The sequence below is a fragment of the Cydia pomonella genome, chromosome 1 (assembly GCF_033807575.1).
Source record: "Cydia pomonella isolate Wapato2018A chromosome 1, ilCydPomo1, whole genome shotgun sequence".
Lineage (NCBI taxonomy): Eukaryota > Metazoa > Arthropoda > Insecta > Lepidoptera > Tortricidae > Cydia > Cydia pomonella.
Genome location: NC_084703.1, coordinates 28,756,695 through 28,781,115, shown reverse-complemented (window position 1 = coordinate 28,781,115; position 24,421 = coordinate 28,756,695). Strand labels below are relative to the sequence as shown.

Sequence of the window (24,421 nt, the reverse complement as noted above, 5' to 3'; positions counted from 1 at the left end):
AAAATCATAGTTCTACTAGACTGTACCTAATCATTCACTGATTACATTTTTTTGTTTCATAAACCATGAGGTACGACCGGTACAATTAAGTATAGAGAAATAAATATTAGTATTAAACATTGACACATTCAGAAAAGATAGGTAACAATGGCATCCGGCGAGTTGACGTCGTAACAAAATGACCATGAGAGAGATTTTTACCCAAACATGTCCAGCAAGGTTGTCTTGGCTGGACAAAAGTGGCTGGCTGATAAAAGTGGCAAAGTCTACACGGTGTTTTTATTTATTGAATTCCGTTAAATTCGGGGTATGGCTAAGTACATTTAAGGACACTGAATTGCATAGTCTTTTTTCTTTTTCATTTTTTCCGTAAAAAGTAATTAATAGCGTTGCTCTAACACGGACATTATATTTAAATGTACCAAACAATTGAAAACTATGACATATTAATGTCATTTCGAACATCGATCGTCCGAGATAGGATTTACGTTTAGCAGCAAATGTATGAACTCGTACTGAATACTATCAACATGTAACAGGCCCTTAGGCAAATTTACGAGCTTGTAAGGGCCTTAACTGACAAAAATTAATGATTAATTATTTTGTAAATTGAGTTAATTAGAATACCAGTGTCTTGAGCCTGCATATCAAAAATCATTACGGGACAACAATGCCGCATAGAAAGTCCATTATTAGTAGCGATCCAAAAACTGTTAGACTTAGACTTGGTCTGAGCGTCTGCCAGCTGTTCATTGGTAGAGGTCAAAGTGACAGGCCTGCAAAACATTTCAATTGGTAAAAATGCCCAAGTACAGTGCTACAAGAAATTCTAGAAATTAATAAACAGCTAAATGCAAAAAAAAGTGGCACCACCAATTGAATTGTCACAACACTCACAATTTGTGATGTTTTTGTAAACACGATTTTAATTTTTAAATATTCATTTGTTAATTAGTTACTTTTAGAAAAAAAGTAATAGTAAGCTTCAATATTAAATAAAAGCGGTTGGCCAAAATTTAAATTGGCGGATTTTGATCTGATTTTATAGTATTTTATATAATCGTGATATAATAGAGAGCTTTACAGTCGAGTACCGTGTTTAGGCAACGAAGCTTGCTTTTTAACCGTGATTGTAGTTGGTCAGTGCCTCCGAGCTGGAAAACTGTGTTTGGTATTACGTCGGTGGACAGTGTGGACGAACCATTAGCGAATGACGTAGTGAGTGTTGTGTGCAAATGTTATTTGATAAAAATGCCGTAAACGAGGGTAGTTTCTCTCCTCCCCTGCCGCCACCGGCGCCCGCACCGAACTTCAACGCAAACTCTTGACGACACTCCCCGGTACAGAGTGAAACATGTCGAGCTTCTTCGACTTAAAATACGTGAGTGACCCGTTTTAACATATTTAATATGAGATTTAAAAGCTTTATATCATCATTGTATACCATAGATCTAAAAAAGTAAGAATAAGCCCATGCAAACAATTCCGACCGAAAAGTCTTGTTAAGCAAAACACAGCGCCATCTGTTGTATACTGCGTAAACTACATGGCCGATATTCAGAGCAAAGATACAATCAAGTCTCTTTGGCCAGAGATATACGCGAAAGTAGACCTCGCTCTCGCCTCCAAAAAACGTGTCTAGAATAATGGCTCGAGGGAAACCTTAAGTGCCAATTATATCAGATCCGATTTCGGAGCCGAGAAAGATTATTTTTTTTCCGTTTCACCAAATATCAGCACATCCTTTACAATATTTGAAATGTAAAAAAAGCGGCCAAGTGCGAGTCGGACTCGCCCATGAAGGGTTCCGTACCATGTATGACGTATTAAAAAAACTACTTACTAGATCTGGTTCAAACCAATTTTCGTTGGAAGTTTGCATGGTAATGTATATCATATATTTTTTTTAGATTTTTCATTCCGTTATTTTAGAAGTTACAGGGGGGGGGGGGGGACACTTTTTTTCACTTTGGAAGTGTCTCTCGCGCAAACTATTCAGTTTAGAAAAAAATTATATTAGAAACCTAAATATCATTTTTGAAGACCTATCCATAGACACCCCACACGTATGGGTCTGATGAAAAAAAAATTTTTTTTTAATTTTATGACGTATTAAAAAAAAACTACTTACTAGATCTCGTTCAAACCAATTTTCGGTGGAAGTTTGCATGGCAATGTATATCATATATTTTTTTTAGATTTTTCATTCTGTTATTTTAGAAGTTACGGGGGGGGGGGGACACACATTTTTCCACTTTGGAAGTGTCTCTCGCGCAAACTATTCAGTTTAGAAAAAAATGATATTAGAAACCTCAATATCATTTTTAAAGACCTATCCATAGATACCCCACACGTATGGGTTTGATGAAAAAAGATTTTTTGAGTTTCAGTTCTAAGTATGGGGAACCCCCAAAATTTATTGTTTTTTTTCTATTTTTGTGTAAACATCCTAATGCGGTTCACAGAATACATCTACTTACCAAGTTTGAACAGTATAGCTCTTATAGTTTCGGAAAAAAGTGGCTGTGACAGAATCGGACAGACAGACGGACATGACGAATCTATAAGGGTTCCGTTTTTTGCCATTTGGCTACGGAACCCTAAAAATGGTTTGTATGCAAAAATATCAAACATTGAACATCTTCCGCAATTAGACACAAGGTATTGTTTACATTTCAAATATTAACGATGTGCGGATATTCCGTAAAACAGAAAACGATTATCAGGTCCGAAATCGGGACTGATTTCGTGCCCGTTATCGGGAAGTGTGGATGTAATTGGCGCTTTAGTACCTTTTCTTTAGCGTGACGATGAAGTGACAATTGAATGAAAAATGTTAATATCATTGTTGCCACAGCTAAACAAGCCATGCTACTATTTTTATTAATATAAATGTCATTATTATAAATTATGCCGTACTAGTTCGTAACGAGCTTCTTCGGGCGTTGGCGGAGCGCCTCAACTTTCCTCTCACTCGATACTGGGTTGAAGTGATGATTGGCAGGGCCAAGTAGAGCAGATTGTTTGCCTTCCTTGCCCCTGTCAATTGATATCACTATTGAACATCTGTTCAATAGTTTTTGAGTTTAGGGGACGTTTTATGGGATGTAGTGATTTGACGTTTTCCGCTATAGGTATTTGCGAATACTAGGTGGCGTGACAGTCGTGCACGTAGCGAATATCATAGAAAGTTTTAAATATTATGTGCATAGACCACATAGTGTATATAACTGTACATAATTAGGCATTATTTAGCAGTCACATAAACTACTAGTACAAACTACTTTTTAATTTAACGTGTGTTGTACAATAAATAATGTTATCATATTATTTGCATAAAAAATCGAAAATGACAAATGTTAAAAATAAATCATAAACTATGTGTTTCATTACAGATTTTACTTATCTTCTTCTTCTTCCTTACGTTGTCTCGGCATTTTGCCACGGCTCTTGGGAGCCTGGGGTCCGCTTGGTAACCAATCCCTTGAATTGGCGTAGGCACTAGAGTTTTTACGAACGCAACTGCCATCCGACCTTTGAACCCGCGATCTCCGGATTGTAAGTCGCACGCTCTTACCGCTAGGCCACCAGCGCTTCATTTATATATACTTTACTTTTATTTTACTTTTTTGTTAAATATATGTTTGCCGCTACGCTCAAGGTTCCAAACTTCATCTAAATTAGAATCTATTACATAATGCACAGGGCAAAATAAGCACTCGAAGAAATATCGAACTTTTCTCTCTTCTTGCACAAATTACTATACTTGTGACGTAATTTTAATATTGATGGATGTCATATACGTAAGAGTGACGAAATTTGAATATAGATGTCATCTAAAGGACGTCGGACTTGAATACTTTTTAATAAAACTGTCAGCAAAAAAAGCAGCGAGTGGGCGACCTTTCCTAATGCTTTTGTGACTAATCGGACCACATGTTCTTTGAATCGGACGGATCAAATACGTTTCGTCAAGACACGCAAGTAGGCAGTGACACAACTTGGATGTGGGCGATATGGCTAATAATGCCCTTAAAGCAAGTTTTAAGTTACTTTGAGGAGATTAATTTGTCTACTACGTACAGCCTTTTATCACATTAATGAATATAAACGTAAACCAGCAGTTAGACTAGATTTTTCAACCTACGAGTATATCCAACCTCTACATCGTATGGAATAATCTGAAAAAGTCTAGTTTGTTTGTTTGTATTCCTATTGCAAAAGCATTGTTTTGAATATTTCTCGGTTAATAATATTTAGCTGAACTGGCTTCCTCGTAATATTTTGCTGTTATTTTATTTCGACCTTTTAAGAGAGAAGAATACCTTTTTGAATCTAACGAAATAACGGTATTTTTTCTATGAAATTCCATTTCGGGAGTAATCGTTTTCCACTATCTAAATCTTTACAAATCACTTTGATTCTGATGTCGATCGCTTCAGCATAATATATTCTAGGTATATAGGTTTCACTTTAAATATATATATATAAATAAACCTAGTGTAGTGTCAAACCTGATAAAAAACATGCAGAATGGAAAATGTTTAAAAGTGGAAAAACGTTTTCTCCTTTTGTATGGACAATCACGTGCTATACTTCCCTCTTAATTGATTTCCTTCCGGTAATATTTTACTCTTTTTAGTGCGTCACCCCACCTCCAATGGAATAACCTCATCTAACGTCAGCAGTTTAATTTAAAATTGACCGAACCTCAACTCCACTGGAATTACGCGATGATGGAAAGTTAAATTTCAAAGCCAGCAATTCTGGCACTGCTTTTTTTCTTATTATTTTTACGTTCACTGGTGGAAGTTCTCTAGGTGATTTTAATTGTCTTTGTAAGTGTTTTGAAAAATACACTAAGTTCTATCATTAATAAAAAATGTTCAGTTTTATTAGCAGAGTAAATCAGTAAGAAGGTTTATTCAAAACAAACTCATTTTTTTTATATGCACAAAAAACAAATAATATCCAGTCATCCTCTTTGTCATATCAATTTCAGTTTTCGTTAATTTTTTAGTCTCTTTTGACAACTAAATAGACTGTCGCTGATTAAAACTATACAGGGCGTCCGAAGACTATGGGACATCAAGGGAAAGTACCTTAAATATTGTCGATAGGATATTTTGCTGAAAGAAGACTACGTTATTTTTAAAAGTCAGTAATTCTGAATTTAAAGATTTTCTAAGAATTACTTGCTTCGTCTGGGAATCGAACCGTAACCTAAAGTACTTCCAAAAGGCGGAATGGCAGATAACATTCAAGGTTCACGCCAGCTAAGAAGATTAGTTGGTGATGTAAATAAGAGCGTCTTCGGAGGGTGCACATCCTCTGATCTACTTTCGCCCTCCAACTTTTTTTTTATACTAAGTCGGTGGCAAACAAGCATACGGCCCGCCTGATGGCCACACAAAGCCATGCTTTTGTTCACCACCAGGTTCAACTTTTATTTACCACCGGACGCTAGATTATGTCGTGACCACGGGCCGCGATGTTACACTGGTTTTCCTTTTTGATTTTACAGGTTTTCGTTAAGGACTAATAAAAAATATATTTCAGTATGATATTGTATATTACGTATTATGTACGGGTACCTTACCTAAATATATGTACACAAATATATGTATGTTCTATTGACAACGTTTCGCCTCTGTAAGTATGTATGAAAACGCCCTTTTAAATCTACTTTTGCAACATGCTTAGGCCAGTTACTCAAACATATGTATTACATATCTCGCTTGTGTGTCAGGATATCCCATTCCTATTAACATTACCAATCCCGATGTTGTTGGTTATGTGCCAGGCAATCAAAGTTCCTACTCCAAAACCGGGTATAGTAGTAGGAATTTTCTTTCCTTTTACATTACCGGCACATGAAGTTGGTTATGTATAAGGAAAAAAAAACCTTTTACAAAACCCGGTTTTGGAATAGGAAAAATTTGTCCTCTCCCAGTGCTGGTTATGTAAATTGGTTGTGTACGGATAACAAGTGAGAATCTCATATTTTAATTTATAGATATTATAATCTGAGTTCGTCCAACTGTCTAATATAAAAGTCATGTAGTTATTAATGTATTATAGCACAATCGGAATTGAACAAACCTCGAAATTTCTTGGACAGTGATAAAATTTGATATGTATGTAAATTAAAGGCCCCTTATTCATGTCCATACCATTTGACATTTGGGGGCCTCGAGGAATCGCAGTCATCTTGGAAAATGTGTACCCTGTACCATCCTGGAGAAATTCGCGTTTTACTCAAAATCTACGTTATCTAGGAAAATATGGTGTAAGACAACATAAAAGCTAATTAAATGCTATACAAAAAGTCACAGATACCTTTGCGAAAAAAATACATCTTGTTATAGAACATACTTGCTGAATCTAGGTTTAGCGCTTATACACTTCCCGGGGATATTCTTTTAATAGGAAACTCGGAGGGATATGAATTCCAATTTTGTATATGATCTACCCCAATATCAACATTTTACTTGACTGCGACTTCACCAGAAAGTAGGGTTATTGGTTTTTGTCATTGCCAGGGCTAAATATGATTTCGTCGGCAGATTTGGTGAGAAACTAGCGGGCTACTCGCGCGTTCTGGTCGCTGGCCAAAGCTGCCTAGGGAAATTTTTGTCAGTCTTTTTACCGCCACTGCATAAAGCTGGTGGTGATCTGGCCCACAGTGCAAAGGAGAAAGCCGATCTTCTTGGTACTCTTTTTGCCTCAAATTCGACCCTGAACGAAAACGGTAGCGCCGTGCCGCCCACCATCCCGCGGTGCCAGAAATCTTATTCACGCAGAGATAGATCGGACCCATCGAATTATAGGCCTATCGCTATTACCTAAATTATTATTGGAGAGAAGAGCTCCTAGGTCCTGGGGCGTATAATTAACGCAAAGCTCCTGAGATACCTAAAAGAACACGATCTTATTAGCGACCGCCAGTATGGTTTTCTAGAAACAAACTCAACGTATAAATAATAAATCAACTTTATTATTAAAGTGCAACAAATAAGTGAAAAGCATATAAAAAGCAATTTTAAACTATAAAATTCCAGAACGTACGCAAAGCCCTCAAGATCTTTCAGTTTAGCTCATGGTTGACTGGTAGAAAATGCCTTCTGGCATTAATTCCGCCATTTGTACTCTTCAGGTATTGTGCAATTAAGTTCAGTACCCCTAGTGTAAATAAATTCGATTTCCAAACGTGACGTACGCGTTTGCGTTTAGTCTCATTTTGTATTGGATTTCGAAAGAGCGCGCCAAGCGGGACGTTTTGGAAACTCAAAATCCTATACAAAATGAGACTTAACGCAAACGCGTTCGTCACGTTATGATGTCGATCAAAGTTACACTAGGGGTACAGATGTAGATAAAATCCAACTTTCTTTTTTTTCGTTTTTGAACAATTAAGAGGGCTTCTGCCAGTTAGTGTGGTGAAAACTTATTTCTAATTTAAAAAGTTGAATCACAATATCTAAAGTAATTATAAAGTAAGTAAGTAATAATAAAGATAATTTTATCTAATTATATCGGCTAAGCCAAATAGAACCCTTTCAAAAATTATTTATTTTGAAAGCTTTTTAGCAGTTTCGTTAATTAAACAATTTACAAACTAAACGCAAATACACCTAACGGACCTAAAACAAACTTAAAATGTAGGTAGTAAATAAAACATGAATAATAGAAATTAAACTCACTTACGATACCAATTTTGCAACGAATTGGGTACTTGACACATGTTGAATATTATAACAAAATTTAGCTAACTGAATAAAAAATGGGCCATTCATTATATTAAGTGGAATTTAAAAATACATATTGAGATTATAAATAAATACAAGGTTTCAAAGGCTCAACATTTTTTTTACTTTTAATTAAAAAAAGAAAATTATACCATTCGATGCAACATTTTGCATGTTTTTTTCTTCCATACCTCTCTCTCGTCCGTCATCTCATCATTCACTCGCGTTCGTTTCATGTCATCTCTCACACACCTTTTCCTCGGTTTTCCTCTCCCGTTACTTCCCTCGATATTCATTCATAATATATTTCTCGTCGCATGAATTTCATCCCTCCGCATCACATGCCCGTACCACGCTAGGCGATTCGCTCTTACTTACTTTTTCTACTATGGTTGCAAGTTTCAGGCTTCCTCTGATATACTTATTCCTTATCCTATCCATTCCTGTCACACCACACATCCATCTTATTTCTCATTTCCGCTACATGCAATTTCTTTTCATCTATCACCTTTAGGGCCCAACACTCTGATCCATACATCATAAAACCTGTCGTGTTTTATGATGGTTTTATAAATTTTACCCTTCAGTTGGAGGGGCATCCGGACGTCAAAAACTGTTCCCGTGACCTGTCGCCATTTCATCCATCCCGTGCTAATCCGGTTTTTCAAGTCACGGTCAATATCGCCATCACACTGCGCGAGCGAACTTTTCTACATGCCTTATTGTTAAGCTATTAAAGTTAGACGCATAGTTGTATACGCTACTTTTATGCTGACTGTAGAGGATCCCTTTTTAACGTATTTATATTTAATAGCAATATGTAGTAATACTAGCAATCGTGACACTATTGGCTTCAACAGATTACTAGTAGTAAATGTAATTGAGCCAGAATTGTAGTTTTTTTCAATCGTAAATAACACAAATAAGTAACTTTTTTGTAACACTGTATAGAACGGCGCTGCACGTGGCGTCGGTTCCTTGGAAACAGAAGCACACCACAGCACTCCGCCGCCTCTACCGACACAGAATTGCCGCCCATCGATACCAGGGATCTGTGGCTTCAGGATTCTAGGTATTACATTCCTTACTACATTCTAATACTCGTAATAACGCTGTTTGTTATAAAGGCTGATACTAATGTAGCATTCATTTCAGTGTTGTAAAATATGTAGATAGTAACATTTACTAACGATATTATTTCTTTAAATTTACTAAAATGTACTTAGTTTACTGCGTGAAAAACCAATCGCGCGACGGCTAGCAGATGTAGGACGTGCTTAAGAACGGGTTGGCTATATCAGAAATGTAGTTTCAATGGAGTCGTATAAATAGTAGTGCTGACAGTGTCCAATCCTAGCTCTTCTACGCTTGAACCGCGGCTTTCGGCCTCCGCATGGCGTCGAAGCTCATCGACAAGCAGGCAGGTTCGTATTGAACACGTTCAACGCGGAAAAGTTCAGTTTCGCCTTGTATTCGTACTGGACTTTGTTGCGTCCGAAATACGTAACTTCCCCGTGATGCGCAGGTCGTTTAGCTATGAAATTTTATTTTCACCTCAGCAGCTCGAACAAGGGTATTTGCTGCTTAAAAACAGCGAGAAAAATGGTATTTTGCTCACTGAATGAGACAAAATGTCATTCAAGTGACCTTTTTATTCGAATGTCATTTCTACGTACCGGGCCTAATACAAGTTTGACATATTTGGATTCTATTCTCTCAATCCCTTTCACGTCATTAGCAAAAAGAAAGACAAAAAAAGTTCAACCGTAAAACATTCAATGGTTGACGGTTTATAATAGATCCCCGAAATAAGTCAGACCGCATCGTTTCAAATCACCCTACGAGTATTCATTCGTAACAATTAGATAAGGAAGAAAAGTTATAATTTTGATAAAACACCATATTTTATAGTATTTTATGCAACAGTTGTATAAGAAGGGTCAAAAAAGGCGAGTGGCGTGAGTTACAATGTGAGCCGCAGCCGAAGGCGTAGGCGAACATTGTAAAGGAATACGCCACGAGCATTTTTTGACCTACTTATACAACGTTGCATACAATATTTTTCCTACGAGTCAACAAAAATAAATCTTAATTTAGGTAAACAAAGCAAAAGTATATAGCCAAGACACGCGAGCATACCTAGTTACGCGCCCAGCCCGCCCCGGGCCGCGGCCGGCCGGTCAGCGACACCTCGTAACTTATGAGGCCCTGGTACTTGCTACTTGCTAAATTAAATTTTTGGACAGTTTTTTCTCAATTTTGGCCACCGTAGCCTACGGAGACTAACAAGCAACGCTAAGCGGTCTTCGTAGTCTATGGGTGTTGCATGCGTGTTTCTGACTTATGTAGTAATTATATTTACTATGCAACCAAATGAATATTTTGTAAGTTGGCAGCAATGCACTTAGTTTAAAACTGTATTCGTTTTGGTTTTGTTAGGTTGGTAGCCATTAATCGCAGTAACGTTATAGCAATTAAAAGCACAAGAGCTTTTATGAGGAATAGACAATATAGACTTTTCTTGAAACCTTTTATGTATGTTCTTATATTCGTGTTAATGAATGTATAAATGACAGATAACAGTAGAGGAGTAGGAAAAGTATTTTATTATACTAATACATAACTAATGATTTAATTATTTAATAGATCGAAGCGGTAAGAATAAAATTGAAACATTTTAATTTCCCATTGTCTATCTTCTGTGATTTATTCTTCGAAATGTTGCCGGAGTGTCAAGTATTAACCGAAGATGAAGAAATTATACTAACAGAGAAATGTACACGTCGCCGTAGCTGAGTGAATATGGAAATATTATCATACAGCTAGATGATGTTTACTGTAAATATCGTACAGGAGAATGCAATATTAAATGTGGACACGGTGGGATTTCATATGTCAAGATCAAGTCATATGTATGTCCAAGCAAAATATGGCATATTAAAGAGATAGGTACTTTTGATTGACATAATAGTTTTATTAAGTATACAATGATGATGACTAATGATGATGACACATACAGGGTGCCCATGAGCAATGCGTCAGATCATTGTATAAACCTTTTGGATGCCAATGACCGATAAATCAGTCACAGACCACAGAGCAACACAGACCTATGTGCATGTGCATAAAGTTCAATTTCAGTTGTCAGTGACGTGGCGTCTGAGTGACAGCTTTTGTGTTTGTCACGGCGCCGTAAAGGTTTACAGTGTATTCCTGATTATAATTTGAGACTAAAATGTCTTATAAAATTTTCTTTATTCGACCTACCTAGTTGGTTACTAAGTTGTGTTACTCAATTTGCAACCTCTTTATTTCCGTTAAAACAAATGATACCGAAAAAATAAAAAATAACAATGTGGTAGATTTATTAACTATAATTATATACCACACATAACGCTTATCTCGTCGTATCTATAATGAATTGGGGCCTAAAAGAGAATCGTATCGCAGTAATTGCGTTGCACAAATGTGGGCACCCGCCAAACATGATTTTGAAGTTGCTTGAAAACCTAAAAATCAACAAACAATTTGTTTATCGCACAATTAATAGATACAATAGTACTCAGAGCTTCGATGACCGCAATAGGTCTGGAAGACCACGCACCGTTCGGATCCCAGCTCTTATAAAGGCAGTGAAGGCGAGAATTGCAAGAAACCCCGTCCGGAAGCAAAAGTAGTTGGCAATACAGATGTCTCTGAGGAGAAGCTCCCTAAAAAAAGTTATCAATGAAGACCTTAGACTACACGCTTACCGCAGACAAAAAGATCATTTGCTTAATGACCGATAAAAGACTATGAGGCTAGAGACAAGTCGCGTGCTATCGAAGCGGTACGCACAAAATGGCCACCGAAAAATACTATTTACAGATGAAAAAAATTTTTTACCATTGAAGAATGTTGTAACCGCCAGAATGACAGAGTGTATGCAAAAAAACAGTCAAGAGGCGATTGCGGCTGCCCCGAGAGTACAACGAGGCCATCTTCCCTCTTATGTGATGATTTCACTGGGTGTGTCACTTAGGGCTAACACAAGTTTATTTCTGTGAAAAAGGTGTAAAAACTGGGGCCAACGTTTACCAGGAAACTCGAACCAATAGTGAAGCCCTTAAGCCACATCCTATTTCCAAACCTGCACATAAGGCAAAAACAACTCAAGCCTGGTTTCGAAGGAACAAAATTGACTTTATTGCCCACGAAGACTGGCCGTCCTCCAGCCCGGACCTTAGCCCCCTGGATTATGCCATATGGCAGGTTAATGAGGAGAAAGCCTGTGATAAACCCCACACAAATCTTGACTTCCTCAAGCGGGCCATAGTTAAGACACTGACGGTATTAGACATGACAATCGTGTGTTACTCAATTTGCAACCTCTTTATTTCCGTTAAAACAAATGATACCGAAAAAATAAAAAATAACAATGTGGTAGATTTATTAACTATAATTATATACCACACATAACGCTTATCTCGTCGTATCTATAATGAATTGGGGCCTAAAAGAGAATCGTATCGCAGTAATTGCGTTGCACAAATGTGGGCACCCGCCAAACATGATTTTGAAGTTGCTTGAAAACCTAAAAATCAACAAACAATTTGTTTATCTCACAATTAATAGATACAATAGTACTCAGAGCTTCGATGACCGCAAGAGGTCTGGAAGACCACGCACCGTTCGGATCCCAGCTCTTATAAAGGCAGTGAAGGCGAGAATTGCAAGAAACCCCGTCCGGAAGCAAAAGTAGTTGGCAATACAGATGTCTCTGAGGAGAAGCTCCCTAAAAAAAGTTATCAATGAAGACCTTAGACTACACGCTTACCGCAGACAAAAAGATCATTTGCTTAATGACCGATAAAAGACTATGAGGCTAGAGACAAGTCGCGTGCTATCGAAGCGGTACGCACAAAATGGCCACCGAAAAATACTATTTACAGATGAAAAAAATTTTTTACCATTGAAGAATGTTGTAACCGCCAGAATGACAAAGTGTATGCAAAAAAACTGTCAAGAGGCGATTGCGGCTGCCCCGAGAGTACAACGAGGCCATCTTCCCTCTTATGTGATGATTTCACTGGGTGTGTCACTTAGGGCTAACACAAGTTTATTTCTGTGAAAAAGGGGCCAACGTTTACCAGGAAACTCGAACCAATAGTGAAGCCCTTAAGCCACATCCTATTTCCAAACCTGCACATAAGGCAAAAACAACTCAAGCCTGGTTTCGAAGGAACAAAATTGACTTTATTGCCCACGAAGACTGGCCGTCCTCCAGCCCGGACCTTAGCCCCCTGGATTATGCCATATGGCAGGTTAATGAGGAGAAAGCCTGTGATAAATCCCACACAAATCTTGACTTCCTCAAGCGGGCCATAGTTAAGACACTGACGGTATTAGACATGACAATCGTGCGTGCCGCTATTGATGACTGGACTCGTCGTTTGAGGGCCTGTGTCAAGGCCAGAGGAAGCCATTTTGAATGATATTGTCATATGTAATTCCTGATTTTGTTTCATTTTAATATATAATTTATTCAACTTTCGTTCGTGTATTTTATGTAGATAAAGATTATTGCAGTAACAGAATTTGGTAACCAACTAGGTAGTTTCAGAGTTAGTACCAATAACAAGAAATAGTTATTTGTACAACAAGAGAGCAAAGTTTGATATTTCTTTGAGTGCTTATTTTGAGTCCCGTGCAAGCGAAAGATTCTAATTCGGAATTTTGAGCGTAGTAAGGGACTCAAAAGTGCACGAGATGTAAATAACTTTGATCTCGTGTAGTACACAAAATTTTTCACGTCGGCAGTGGGAACATATTTGGAAGGTAAAAATACAACCTGAAAAAATTTAATCCGTCTTCATCACTATTTCACTCATGTTTTTGAAGGTATTTAACAATTCATTTTAATCCGCAATAAAACAAAACGAAATAAATTTCAATAAAATAATACGAATATAATGAAATAACAAACATCAATTGACAGTTCAATCGAGAACTTTTTTGTAAAAAAAACTTTGTTAGATACGGTCCGAATTGCAGATACTACTTTTGTTAACTATAGGAGTGATCGTTATAAGTATTATTTACTTTGCGTAACAATTGCGTAAATTTTTATAAGTTCATTGTTTTGATTGTATAATAAAATACGTAAAATATGGTGTTTTTATTTAATTTTAAACTTTTTTTCACGTCAGCAGCTCGAGCAAGGGTAATTTGCTGCTTAAAAACAGTGAGCAAAATCGCATTATGTTCATTGAGTGAGATAAAATAACATTCAAGTGATCTTTATATTCGAATGTGATTTCAACGTGCGGGGCCTAATAGAAGTTCGAAGTATTTGGATTCTATTTATCTTTGTCCCTTTCACGTCATTAGCAAAAAGAAAGAGACAAAAAAGTGCATACGTAATTCAACTGTATATTGACGGTTTATATTAGATCCCCGAAATAAGTCAGACCGCATCGTTCCAAAACACCCTACGAGTCTTCATTCGTAATAATTAATTAATGAAATAAAAGTTTAAAATTTAATGAAAACACCATATTTTACGTATTTTATTATACAATCAATACAATGAACCTATACAAATTTACGCAATTGTTACGCAGTAAATTATTCTACTTAACTACTTTTATCGATCTCTACTACAGTTGACAAATAATAGTATCCGCAATTCGGACCGTATCTTACAAAGTTTTTTTTACATAAAAAAAGTTGTCGATTGAACTGTCAAGTGGTGTTCGTTAATTCATTATTTTCGTATTATTTTATTGAAATTTCTTTCGTTTTGTTTTATTGCGTAATTAAAGTTAATTGTTAGAATACCTTCAGAAAATATGAGTGAAATAGTGATGAAGACAGATTAGATTTTTTTAGGTTGTATTTTTCGATGGCTGCCTGACGTGAAAATTTTTAGGTACAGTCAGCATCAATAGTAGCCAATGAAACAACGCGCCAAAAGTATCTGATATTCCGGATAACTTTTCCAAATAAAGATGATTCTCTAAAATTTACTTTTAAAAGTATATCTTTTACAGTCCAAATTGTTCTACATATAGAACCATCAACTTTTGTTAAGCTGTTACAGAATGGTAGATACTTTTGAAACCTTGTTTGATCCGCTACTTTTGATGCTGACTGTACTACACGAGATCAAAGTTATTTACATCTCGTGCGCCTTTGAGTCCCTTACTACGCTCAAGATTCTAAATTAGATTCACGAGCGTAGCGAGTCTTTCGCTTGCACGGGACTCAAAACAAGCACTCGAAGAAATATCAAACTTTGCTCTCTTGTTGTACAAATAGGTAACTATTTATCGCTACTCAGTGCAAAACATATTTACATTGACATTTACATTTTATGAACAAAATACATTTAAAAAATAAATTTAGAACATTTTTTTCTTCTTTGGACATCAGCAATGCTTGGTTAAAATCTCTTGCATTGCTCGTGGGTACCCTGTGTATTCTCCCACATAAAAAAATAGTAACTACTAGTTTGACACAACACTTTTATGTGCAATGATCTATACCTACATTCACATCCTGAACGTCATGAAAAAGCAAGTAGGGTAAGTTGTTCATGTTTGAGACCCAAATTTCAAGGCTTCCTAGCTCTACTGTTTTCTAAGATATGTACATATGCGTGTGATATTTCATATGATGGTGAACAATTCAGTTGGCAATTAAATGTACATTCCTTCCAAAACATATTAATTATCCTATCCGTAAATAAAAATAAACATACCTATAATAATACTGATTTGAGTGCGTACCTGGTCGGCTATAGTGACCCATAAGTGGAGTACGGTAACACCAAAGCAACCATAATTAAGCGTATACGTTTGAACCGCTAGTAAAAAATACAAGCAGGGTATTTATTGTCGGTTGTCAATTTAAAATCAATCGAAATCGTTATCGATAACCGACAATGTGGTACCTTATAGTTGAAAATGTCACACACTGTTATTTCGCTACAGAAGTAGTCTGACCTCTCCTAACTGTTGCATGCTTATTGAATAGAAATAGCTATTTGTGGATGTAGTTGTCCTCCGCGCTGTTCTATGTAACCATCTGTGTAGACTTCATACGAGTTCATGTTGTGTTGCACAGCGAGCCTGCCCCATCAGCAATGACCGCACTGCATCAGTTTGGGGCTGAGATGTTGCGCCTGTCTCGCGGCTTGGAAGCTTCCGCTGCGTCTAAACCACAATATAGCGGGTATATTTCAATTGGCATAATTTTACCTCAAAATTATAAAATACCTATGTATTTTCCAAATGTATATAAAATAATGAATATTTATAGCGTTTGCAGTAGAAAGGTAGGTGTATCATTCCCTGAAGAATATCCCAATAATCATACATCGCAAAAAAGAGGCGATTTTTAAGCATGAGTTTGTGTATGAGATGCAAAGTGCATGCAATTTAACACATTCAGGTGTTTGTATTCAGTATGTGAAAACGTAATTAATGTCATAATTTACAACTAGGTGAGCATACCATATAAATAAAATACCTCGTATAAAATTCAAAGTTAATGTAATAAGTACTTGACTTATACGCAAAATGTCTCTTATTTGTGATGTATCCCATTATAATAGTTTTTTTTTGCTGCTACCAACATATCTTTCGATTCACAACTTGTAATGGCCTCAACTTATTTTGATAATACGAGTATGTCTTATCCCGAAATATCGGACTTCCAAGGTTTGCCAAGTGGTGTTAGTTGATTATCTCCTCTCTCCTCTGACAAAATATTTATTTCACCATACCAACTCGTAAAGGCTCTCTTTATTATTTAAAAATCAACGATAAAGTTGCATTTCATTCAAAAGAGTGGTAAAGTAACTTAATTCATCAATTTGGAGGTGGTGCCTCATGTTGGCTACTGGAATGACTTTTAAGTGATGATTTATGTTATACAGTTAGTATTTTCATCGCACTGTATCGGCGGTGTTATTATTTTTTTTGTGTCATTTGATAGCATAGGTTCTTTAACCTTCGTGCCTTGAAACCCTAGCAAAGGTCAAGATTTCTTTATTCGAACCACTCGCTACGCTCGTGATTGAATTCTTTCGCTTGATTGCGTAACAATAACAAGGAGATAAACAACAACTTTGCCCTCTTGTAACACAAATGACTATTTTTCTTTAGGAGAGACACTAAAATAGGTTTCTCGGTTTCCTTTTCTCGCGTTAATATCACTCAGTGTTGAGCAATAATATGGCACCTGGGATTGACGATGCTTCAGGGATTTGACTGTTACGGATAAGTACACAAGTGTAATTCAAAAGACCGAGGATTTTTAAATCTTCTTCAATAACAGTTAAGACGACACTGGACGACCGCTTCTCCTTATTTACGAACGTTGTCCCGATTTCTCCTCCATGGATATTGCCTCTATGGTAAATATTTTTACACATTTTATTGTATATTAACCATAGCTATTCCCCTCCATTACACTTTATTGATTATTATAAAAGATAGGAGCAATGAACAGCCGTGGTTAATATATAATTGCGTAAAAATATTTTATATTTTTATATCCTGAGAAGAATAAATCGTGACGACTGGAGTAGAGATCACGTGATATCGTCCTATTTCCTCTTAATGTTATAATTTTAATTTTATAGATGAAAATAAAGTTGAGTTAATAAAAATGCAACATATGAAGGAAGGATTTTAGGGGTCTCAACAATGACTGATAAAAGAGCATAATATCAACATTTTCAGCAACGCAAGTTTTTACAACATCTAAATCCCGCACTTTGTTAAATTTAATATTGTTTACTCGTGTACGGTTGCTATTATGGCGATGAACAAGTCAGCCAATTAGCGAACAATAAACCTAAGTCATGCGGGTGGTCCAAAAAATGTTGCGTGGCCGATGATGATGATGTTGAAGAGTATTAAGTAAGTATGGACTAACACTAAAACTAATATTTTTCAAACCTAATTATTACAAGCGCTGCAATAAAGGTTTATGTAGGGTGCGTTGGGGTAAGATCGAATAGTGTTTTTTTAATGAGTCGAGCAGTGTTGCACTGGACCCACTATAAAACAAAATACATAGGATTGTATTTGAAGATTGTTTATTAAGGGCAAGAGCAAATAATAGACTTTTCTATTTCATCGACAACACACTAATGAGAAAAAAAAGACCATCTAAAATACTTTTTCAACTAATTAAGACTGTTAGATAGTTTTTAAAACCGTGTAAATGAATTAAGTATGTACAGTAAGTGCAGAGATAAGGGACCGTGCTGCATACAAACTTAATGTAGTAATAACGTTTAACTGTGGATGAACGTCTTTTTACTATGAAGGGGAAACTTTTTCATCATGTCCGCTATAGTTCCACAATTTTTTTCCTATTTTTTGGACCTATGGTTCAGAAGTTAGAGGGGGGGACACATTTTTTTTTCTTTGGGAGCGATTATCTCCGAATATATTTATTTACTTTATCAATAAATGTTTGTTAAAGACCCTTATTAGTTTTGAAAGACCTTTCCAACGATACCCCACACTGTAGGGTTGACGCATAAAAAAAAATAAGTTTTAGATTTTATTGTCTGACTTTGTCGGCTTTATTGATTTAGATGTCCATGCCAAATTTCATCTTTCTAGCACTAACGACCACGGAGCAAAGCCTCGGACAGACAGACAGACAGACAGACAGACAGACGGACATGGAGAAACTATAAGGGTTCCTACTTGACTACGGAACCCTAAAAACATATACTGAATACTTTTGGCAAAAAACAGCATCTTAATTTTTTTTTCTTAATCGATTGATAGTTTTCACTTGATCTCTTAAAAAAATATATGGAACATGAATAGTTTAATAAATATATATATATATATATATATATATATATATAGTACGGAGTATATAACAAGTATTACAAAAAACCCGACACCAATACCTTTCATTCTTCACGAAATATTTAAGTTCAATTATGCACGCTCTTACAAATAAATGTATTTAAAAGAAATCTTCAACCGGACTACTTCAAAACGACCGTTCTCTTTCAGCTACATCTACCGGTGATCCCGAAGAGGATATTTAAGTTATATGTTTACAAATGTACTTAGTCACTTTAAATAAAATTAATTTCTAATTTTAGATTTGTTATATTTTTTTGTAATTCAGCACCAGGAAAAAACTTTATTCAGTTTTTTTTATTAATATAAATTGGGGGATTTCTTTTCAAATGACACATTTCATATTAAAATCAGTACACTTACCTATACTGCGGTTAAAGATTCCTTTTAAAATAATTTATTTGTAAGAGCGTGCATAATTGAACTTAAATATTTCGTGAAGAATGAAAAGTATCGGTGTCGGGTTTTTTTGTAATACTTTTTATATACTCAGTACTATATGTATATATATATATATATATTATATATATATATATAAATATATACATATTTATTAAACAATTCATGTTCCATTTTTTTAGTTTAGCATGTAGAATTTTTTGAAATATATTTTGAAGAAATTTACACTCATATTCATATTCCATACATTTTTTTGAGAAATCAAGTAAAAACTATCAATCGAGTAAAAAAAATATGCCGTTTTTTAGCAAAAATATTCAGTAAACATTTTTTTTTTGTTTTATTAATAATGTATATAATGTGCTTTCATTTGAGATATTAAATATTTAAATCGATTCATTAGTTTAGCTTGTAGAAATTTCGAAATATTTTTTAAAGAAGTGGCGCCATCTCTGTTCCTAAGGGATGAAACTGCCGCTGCTACAGGTCAAATTGCTCAGTTTGGTCCCTACTATCACTGTACAAAGCGGCTTGCTTTTATCATGAAGTGCAGCATTTTGTTCATAACAAGTATGACTAGGCATCCCGGAGAGTCATTCAGGTATATCATCTTCGGTTGTTTTCATTTTGCTAACGGCGAGTACTTTCACAGACATAATCTCGTAGCCAAGATTATTCACCAGCAACTTGCTCTTCTATACGGCTTTGTAGACCACGAAGTGCGGTACTACAAGTACCTGCGCCAATTCTCGATAATGGATTTGCCACGCTCTATTGGGATCGATCTATCATCCTGAACAGCTTGACATTGAAATAATAGATGGATCGCAACACCGGGCCGTGCTCGTTGACATCACCATCCCCCATGATGAGAATCTCGTGAAAGCCGAGAAGGACAATTCTAGTAAGTACCTAGACCAGGCTAACGAGATAACCGCCGTGTGGGATGTTGATTCCAAGATCATTTCTTTCTTTATTCATTCATAATAATAATACATTTATGAAATTAAAACTTACTGAGAATGAGTGTTCCGATAGTCGGTTCAGTAAACGGACTAATAGCGATGAGTTTCGATCAACATCTTGAGAGACTCTCGCTAGGTGGTTGGATTAAGGGTCAGATGCAGAAGGCGGTGATCTTGGACACGGCGCCGATAGTGCGGCGGTTAGTTGCTTTTATGCGGCCCAGACCACCGACAGTTTGGGCTTTGCACCGCTGCCAGCACCCTAAGTTAGTTTTTTTTTTATAATGTGCTTATAGGTTATTTGTCTATATTTTTCATATGCATATTGTAAAAAACCAAAACTGAGATTTAAAATGAATAAAGGAATATAATCTATCTTATGTAATTAAAGATTACGTGTAATAAACATTATAAATAGATCAGTGTAAGTATTGAGTGATAAATTAAAAAAAAGTCGTTGGTATTCGCTTTTTTTTCGTGGGATCAATATGCTCAAATTGCTCATAGCACAAAATTTCGCAATGTTGCCAGCACTACAAATATTACGAGAATCAGAATTAAGAGGAATTTTTGTTTAATCCGTTTTTTCAACTTACCCCAATGCACCTTATATAATTGAGTCCCAATGAGAGTTTAAAATCGTGCAGGCCCATCATCGGATTTTCGGATAAGCAATTTAGTTATGAAATTGTAAGTAATCTATACACCGTGTTATTTTTTTTATTCTGTTAATTTCAAGGGTGCATTCCTCAGCTTAAATTAAGTAACTTTCTTATAGACACCGCCGGTATTTTAATTAACTCCATTTCAGAGATAATCAATAATTTAGTTTTATCTTATAAGGCATTTACGAGCGTATACACTTGACTTAGGACCTATTTACATATTTAATAGTGTTTAGTAAGAATTTATACATTTGTTACTAAACGTACGTACTATCTCGGACGATCGATGTTCGACATGACATACATAATATATGTCACAGTTTTCAATTGTTTGGTTGAATTAAATGTAATGCCCGTATTACAACAACGCTATATGCAATATTTAATTACTTTTCATAAAAAATACCTTTTTTTAAATTAACTATGCCATTTAGTTTCCCTAAACGTACTAACTCATACCCCGAAGTTAACAGAATTCAATAAAAACACGGTGCATAACTACACTTATATGTAGAAATCCATTGTTTAAGCCTTTTAAAAACCCTTTCTTGTATGTTTTTTTAGATCTCATACATCAGAACGTGCCGGTATAGCCACACCTGGTTCCATAAGCGTATCATCTAGCTCACCTTCGTCGATGCATCGGGATAGACGTCGACTGTCAGCTGCTGTCGATGCGGGTACATTGCCACTTCGACCAAGAAGCGCTTCTGACGACGAAGGTAATGAAGGACTGCTTGTACCCAATACCTTGACTACAAAATCTCGTAGTTCCGAAGATGGTCTGCTCCTGCCGCCTCCTTGCACATGTCCTTATTTTGGCAATGAGTCGACTCCACCGAGGCGTAACACAGATGTAGTCATTGTACCCGGAGGAGATGTTAATGATTGTAACGGGTTTTCTCGTCTTAAAAGTGATGAGCCTTCCATCTCCTACTCGAGGCGTTCAAGTCGCGGAGCATCTTCTATGGTTACATGGGAAGAGGAAAGGAGGTGTGGAAGGAGGGGTTCAAGTTTCGGAGTAGCTAGAACCACATTGGCAACTCCTGTCCGAAATATGCAGACCCGAAGATCACTAACATCTCGAGCACAACCGGCCAACCCAAGTCCATATCGTCATGCGAACCCAAGGACGCATCACTCACGGAATTCAAGCGTGATATCTCGGAACTCTTCTCGTCACGGTCGGATATTGCGTCTCGAACAGAAAGCTACTAAAGTTCTTGGAGTGGTGTTTTTTACGTTCGTTATATTGTGGGCCCCTTTTTTTGTCCTTAATATGCTACCAGCAATTTGTCCGCGATGGGAGAAAAACGTACCCTATTGGGTGTTTGATTTCGTACTGTGGTTGGGTTACTCAAGTTCTATGGTAAATCCAATTTTCTATACAATATTTAATAAAGTCTTTAGACAGGCTTTTAAGAAGGTGCTGCTATGTGAGTATTGCCAGGGATCAAGATAGCCCGCCCCATGGGAGCGCGTGCGGCCGAACTCGGACCCCGGCGTGAGCGCGCTCTCAGTCAACAGAAACATTCGATCTCAATTTGTATAAAACAATAAAGCTTGTCATTCTTGTTATTTCTAATAATTTATTTAAAATGTATGAACTGGAGCTTCAGACCGAGATTTATAGTATTCTGAAACTTCTTGCCAGCAATAGGTATGTTTTGGCCGATTAAATACTTACGTTTGTTAGTAGACACTGTTACTCATATTGTCACCATTACATTTGTTTTGTGTTAGAATATTTGTATCAAATGAAGAAGAACAGGTAGAAAACTTATAAATGTTAATAAACCAATAAAAAACAAAAATAATACAACTAAATAATCTTCTGTCATATTTGCTGATTTTTGACTTTGACATTAATGATTGACATGATAAACATGAAAAAAATTAAAGTGACCACTGGCAAGGATTTACATTATGGAAGGTAGAGGCAAGGAACAAAATCTCCTTAGGCAGAAACGTTGCAAAAGTGTCCAGCTGTCAGCTGTAAATAATAGTTCCAAATCTCTCCAGACGGAGTGAAGCGCGCTGTCTATGATTAGATTTTTTTCTCAAGTATTCTAGGTATTGTAGCGCCACCTATTTATGGTTTTTTGTCGGACACTTTTTGGTATATGGAGATTCTGTTCCTGGCCTCTACCTTCCATAATTTACATAATGACATTTAGTAAAGTAAAAGGAAGTAGACAGAGTCTAGCTATTGGTAGAAGAGCTGACTGCAAATTTTATAACCGACTAGATACCGCGATGGTAACCATAAAAGTGATGCTAAGTCCGAATTCGATTCGACATGTAAATTTCTAACTGCTGCAATAACTATTATTGCGGCATCAGATGGGTTAAATCAGCCCCCCATTTTCGCACCGGAAGTGGCCTTCTTTTTGTACTTTCGGCAAGTTCCGCCATGGTAGACTATCGAATTCGGACTTAGCACTGGGTTACCATTGTGCATTTCCAGTTAGAAATTTTGCAGTCAGCTCTACTACCATATCGCACATATCATGGCTATCTGATGAAGCGGATTGAGCTCTATGATTAAGTGTTACCAAAAGAAAAGTCCAACTAGAGTAGTGCATATCGTTTTGATTACGGTATGAACAACGTTATTTGACAATAATGCCAATATTACTAAAGCAATTATGTCAATTTGTTTACTTGTGACATCATGCTGTCTTGTAACCCCACGCAACGTTTTGGAATTTTTTGTGATATCAGGATTTAGTACACAGTTGGTCCACTTAGTCCGTACTTTATATGTACTTACTTGAAAATTGTATCTCTCTAATAAAGATAGAGATAGTTTATTATTCAAGTAGGCATATTACAATGCGCTTATGAACGTCAAATAAAGCAACACCGGCTCTAACCCTACACCTGTGACCTGAGAAGATTTAAATCCCCCCTCAATTGGAGGTGGGTATCCCAAAAGTTAAATATAATCACTATACAATACGTTAAATACTACTTTATTTTTTGCATTGCTTTTATGATGCGAGTGCCTGAATAAATGAATGCTGTAGAGTGGACTTATTACACAAACATAAATATGTAAAATCGGATAGGTGTCTTTATTTCTTATGTGGTTGCAAACTGTTACCTATTTAAAGAGGATGTGAAAAGTTTACTCGAAAATAATGAAATATTCAAACATACAGACAGTGTAGACATTGCTGTGAATATATTAGATATTTACAAGTACATAATGTAAAAACATCTAGTCACCTACTAGAGACCTGATAGCCTTCTAATCTAATTGACTTAGACTTTATTGTGTTTAAGTGTCAATATAAATGCCTATTAAATGTTTAAGATATCAGAATTATAAAAATCCATAAAACTGTTATTTTCTAAAAGGGCCTATAAGACTGTTGTAGATAAGAATCATATTAATTATTATTAAACCTTTGAACGCCAAGAGCCACTAAAGTGGTCGTGTGCAAAATTGTAGTTTTTATGCCGTGCCTACCAAGTCAACGACCACTAAAGGCGGACGCTGTTAAAGCACTATTACTGTTGACAGATAAGGTTTAAATTCGTTTCTCACTAGTTGAGATGTTGGCGTGTATGCCACATTTTGATGGGAGAGAGAAAGCGTTCAAAAGGTTAACACGTGTAGTAGTAATATTACTTACGTTCTGTGATAAATAATTTTAATGCTTCACCTGCATCAATAAGTTATTAAATAAACAAGTTATTTCGTAAGGTAAATCATTTAGATTTGCAGAATGTCGAAACAAATGTTAAAAACACTTCAT

The 24,421-nt window shown here is 36.1% G+C and overlaps 1 protein-coding gene across 1 annotated transcript in view; it reads left to right on the top strand.

The window, feature by feature from the left end:
* LOC133519182 (5-hydroxytryptamine receptor 2A) overlaps positions 1-23,077 on the top strand; it is a 98,450-nt gene extending 75,373 nt beyond the window's left edge. Inside the window, exons 6-8 of the mRNA XM_061853149.1 lie at positions 8,700-8,820; positions 15,855-15,962; positions 21,222-23,077. Of these exons, the coding sequence (XP_061709133.1) occupies positions 8,700-8,820; positions 15,855-15,962; positions 21,222-22,119 (1,127 nt within the window). The 3' untranslated portion in view covers positions 22,120-23,077. The remainder of the gene's footprint in view (positions 1-8,699; positions 8,821-15,854; positions 15,963-21,221) is intronic.
* Positions 23,078-24,421: the final 1,344 nt, after the last annotated feature.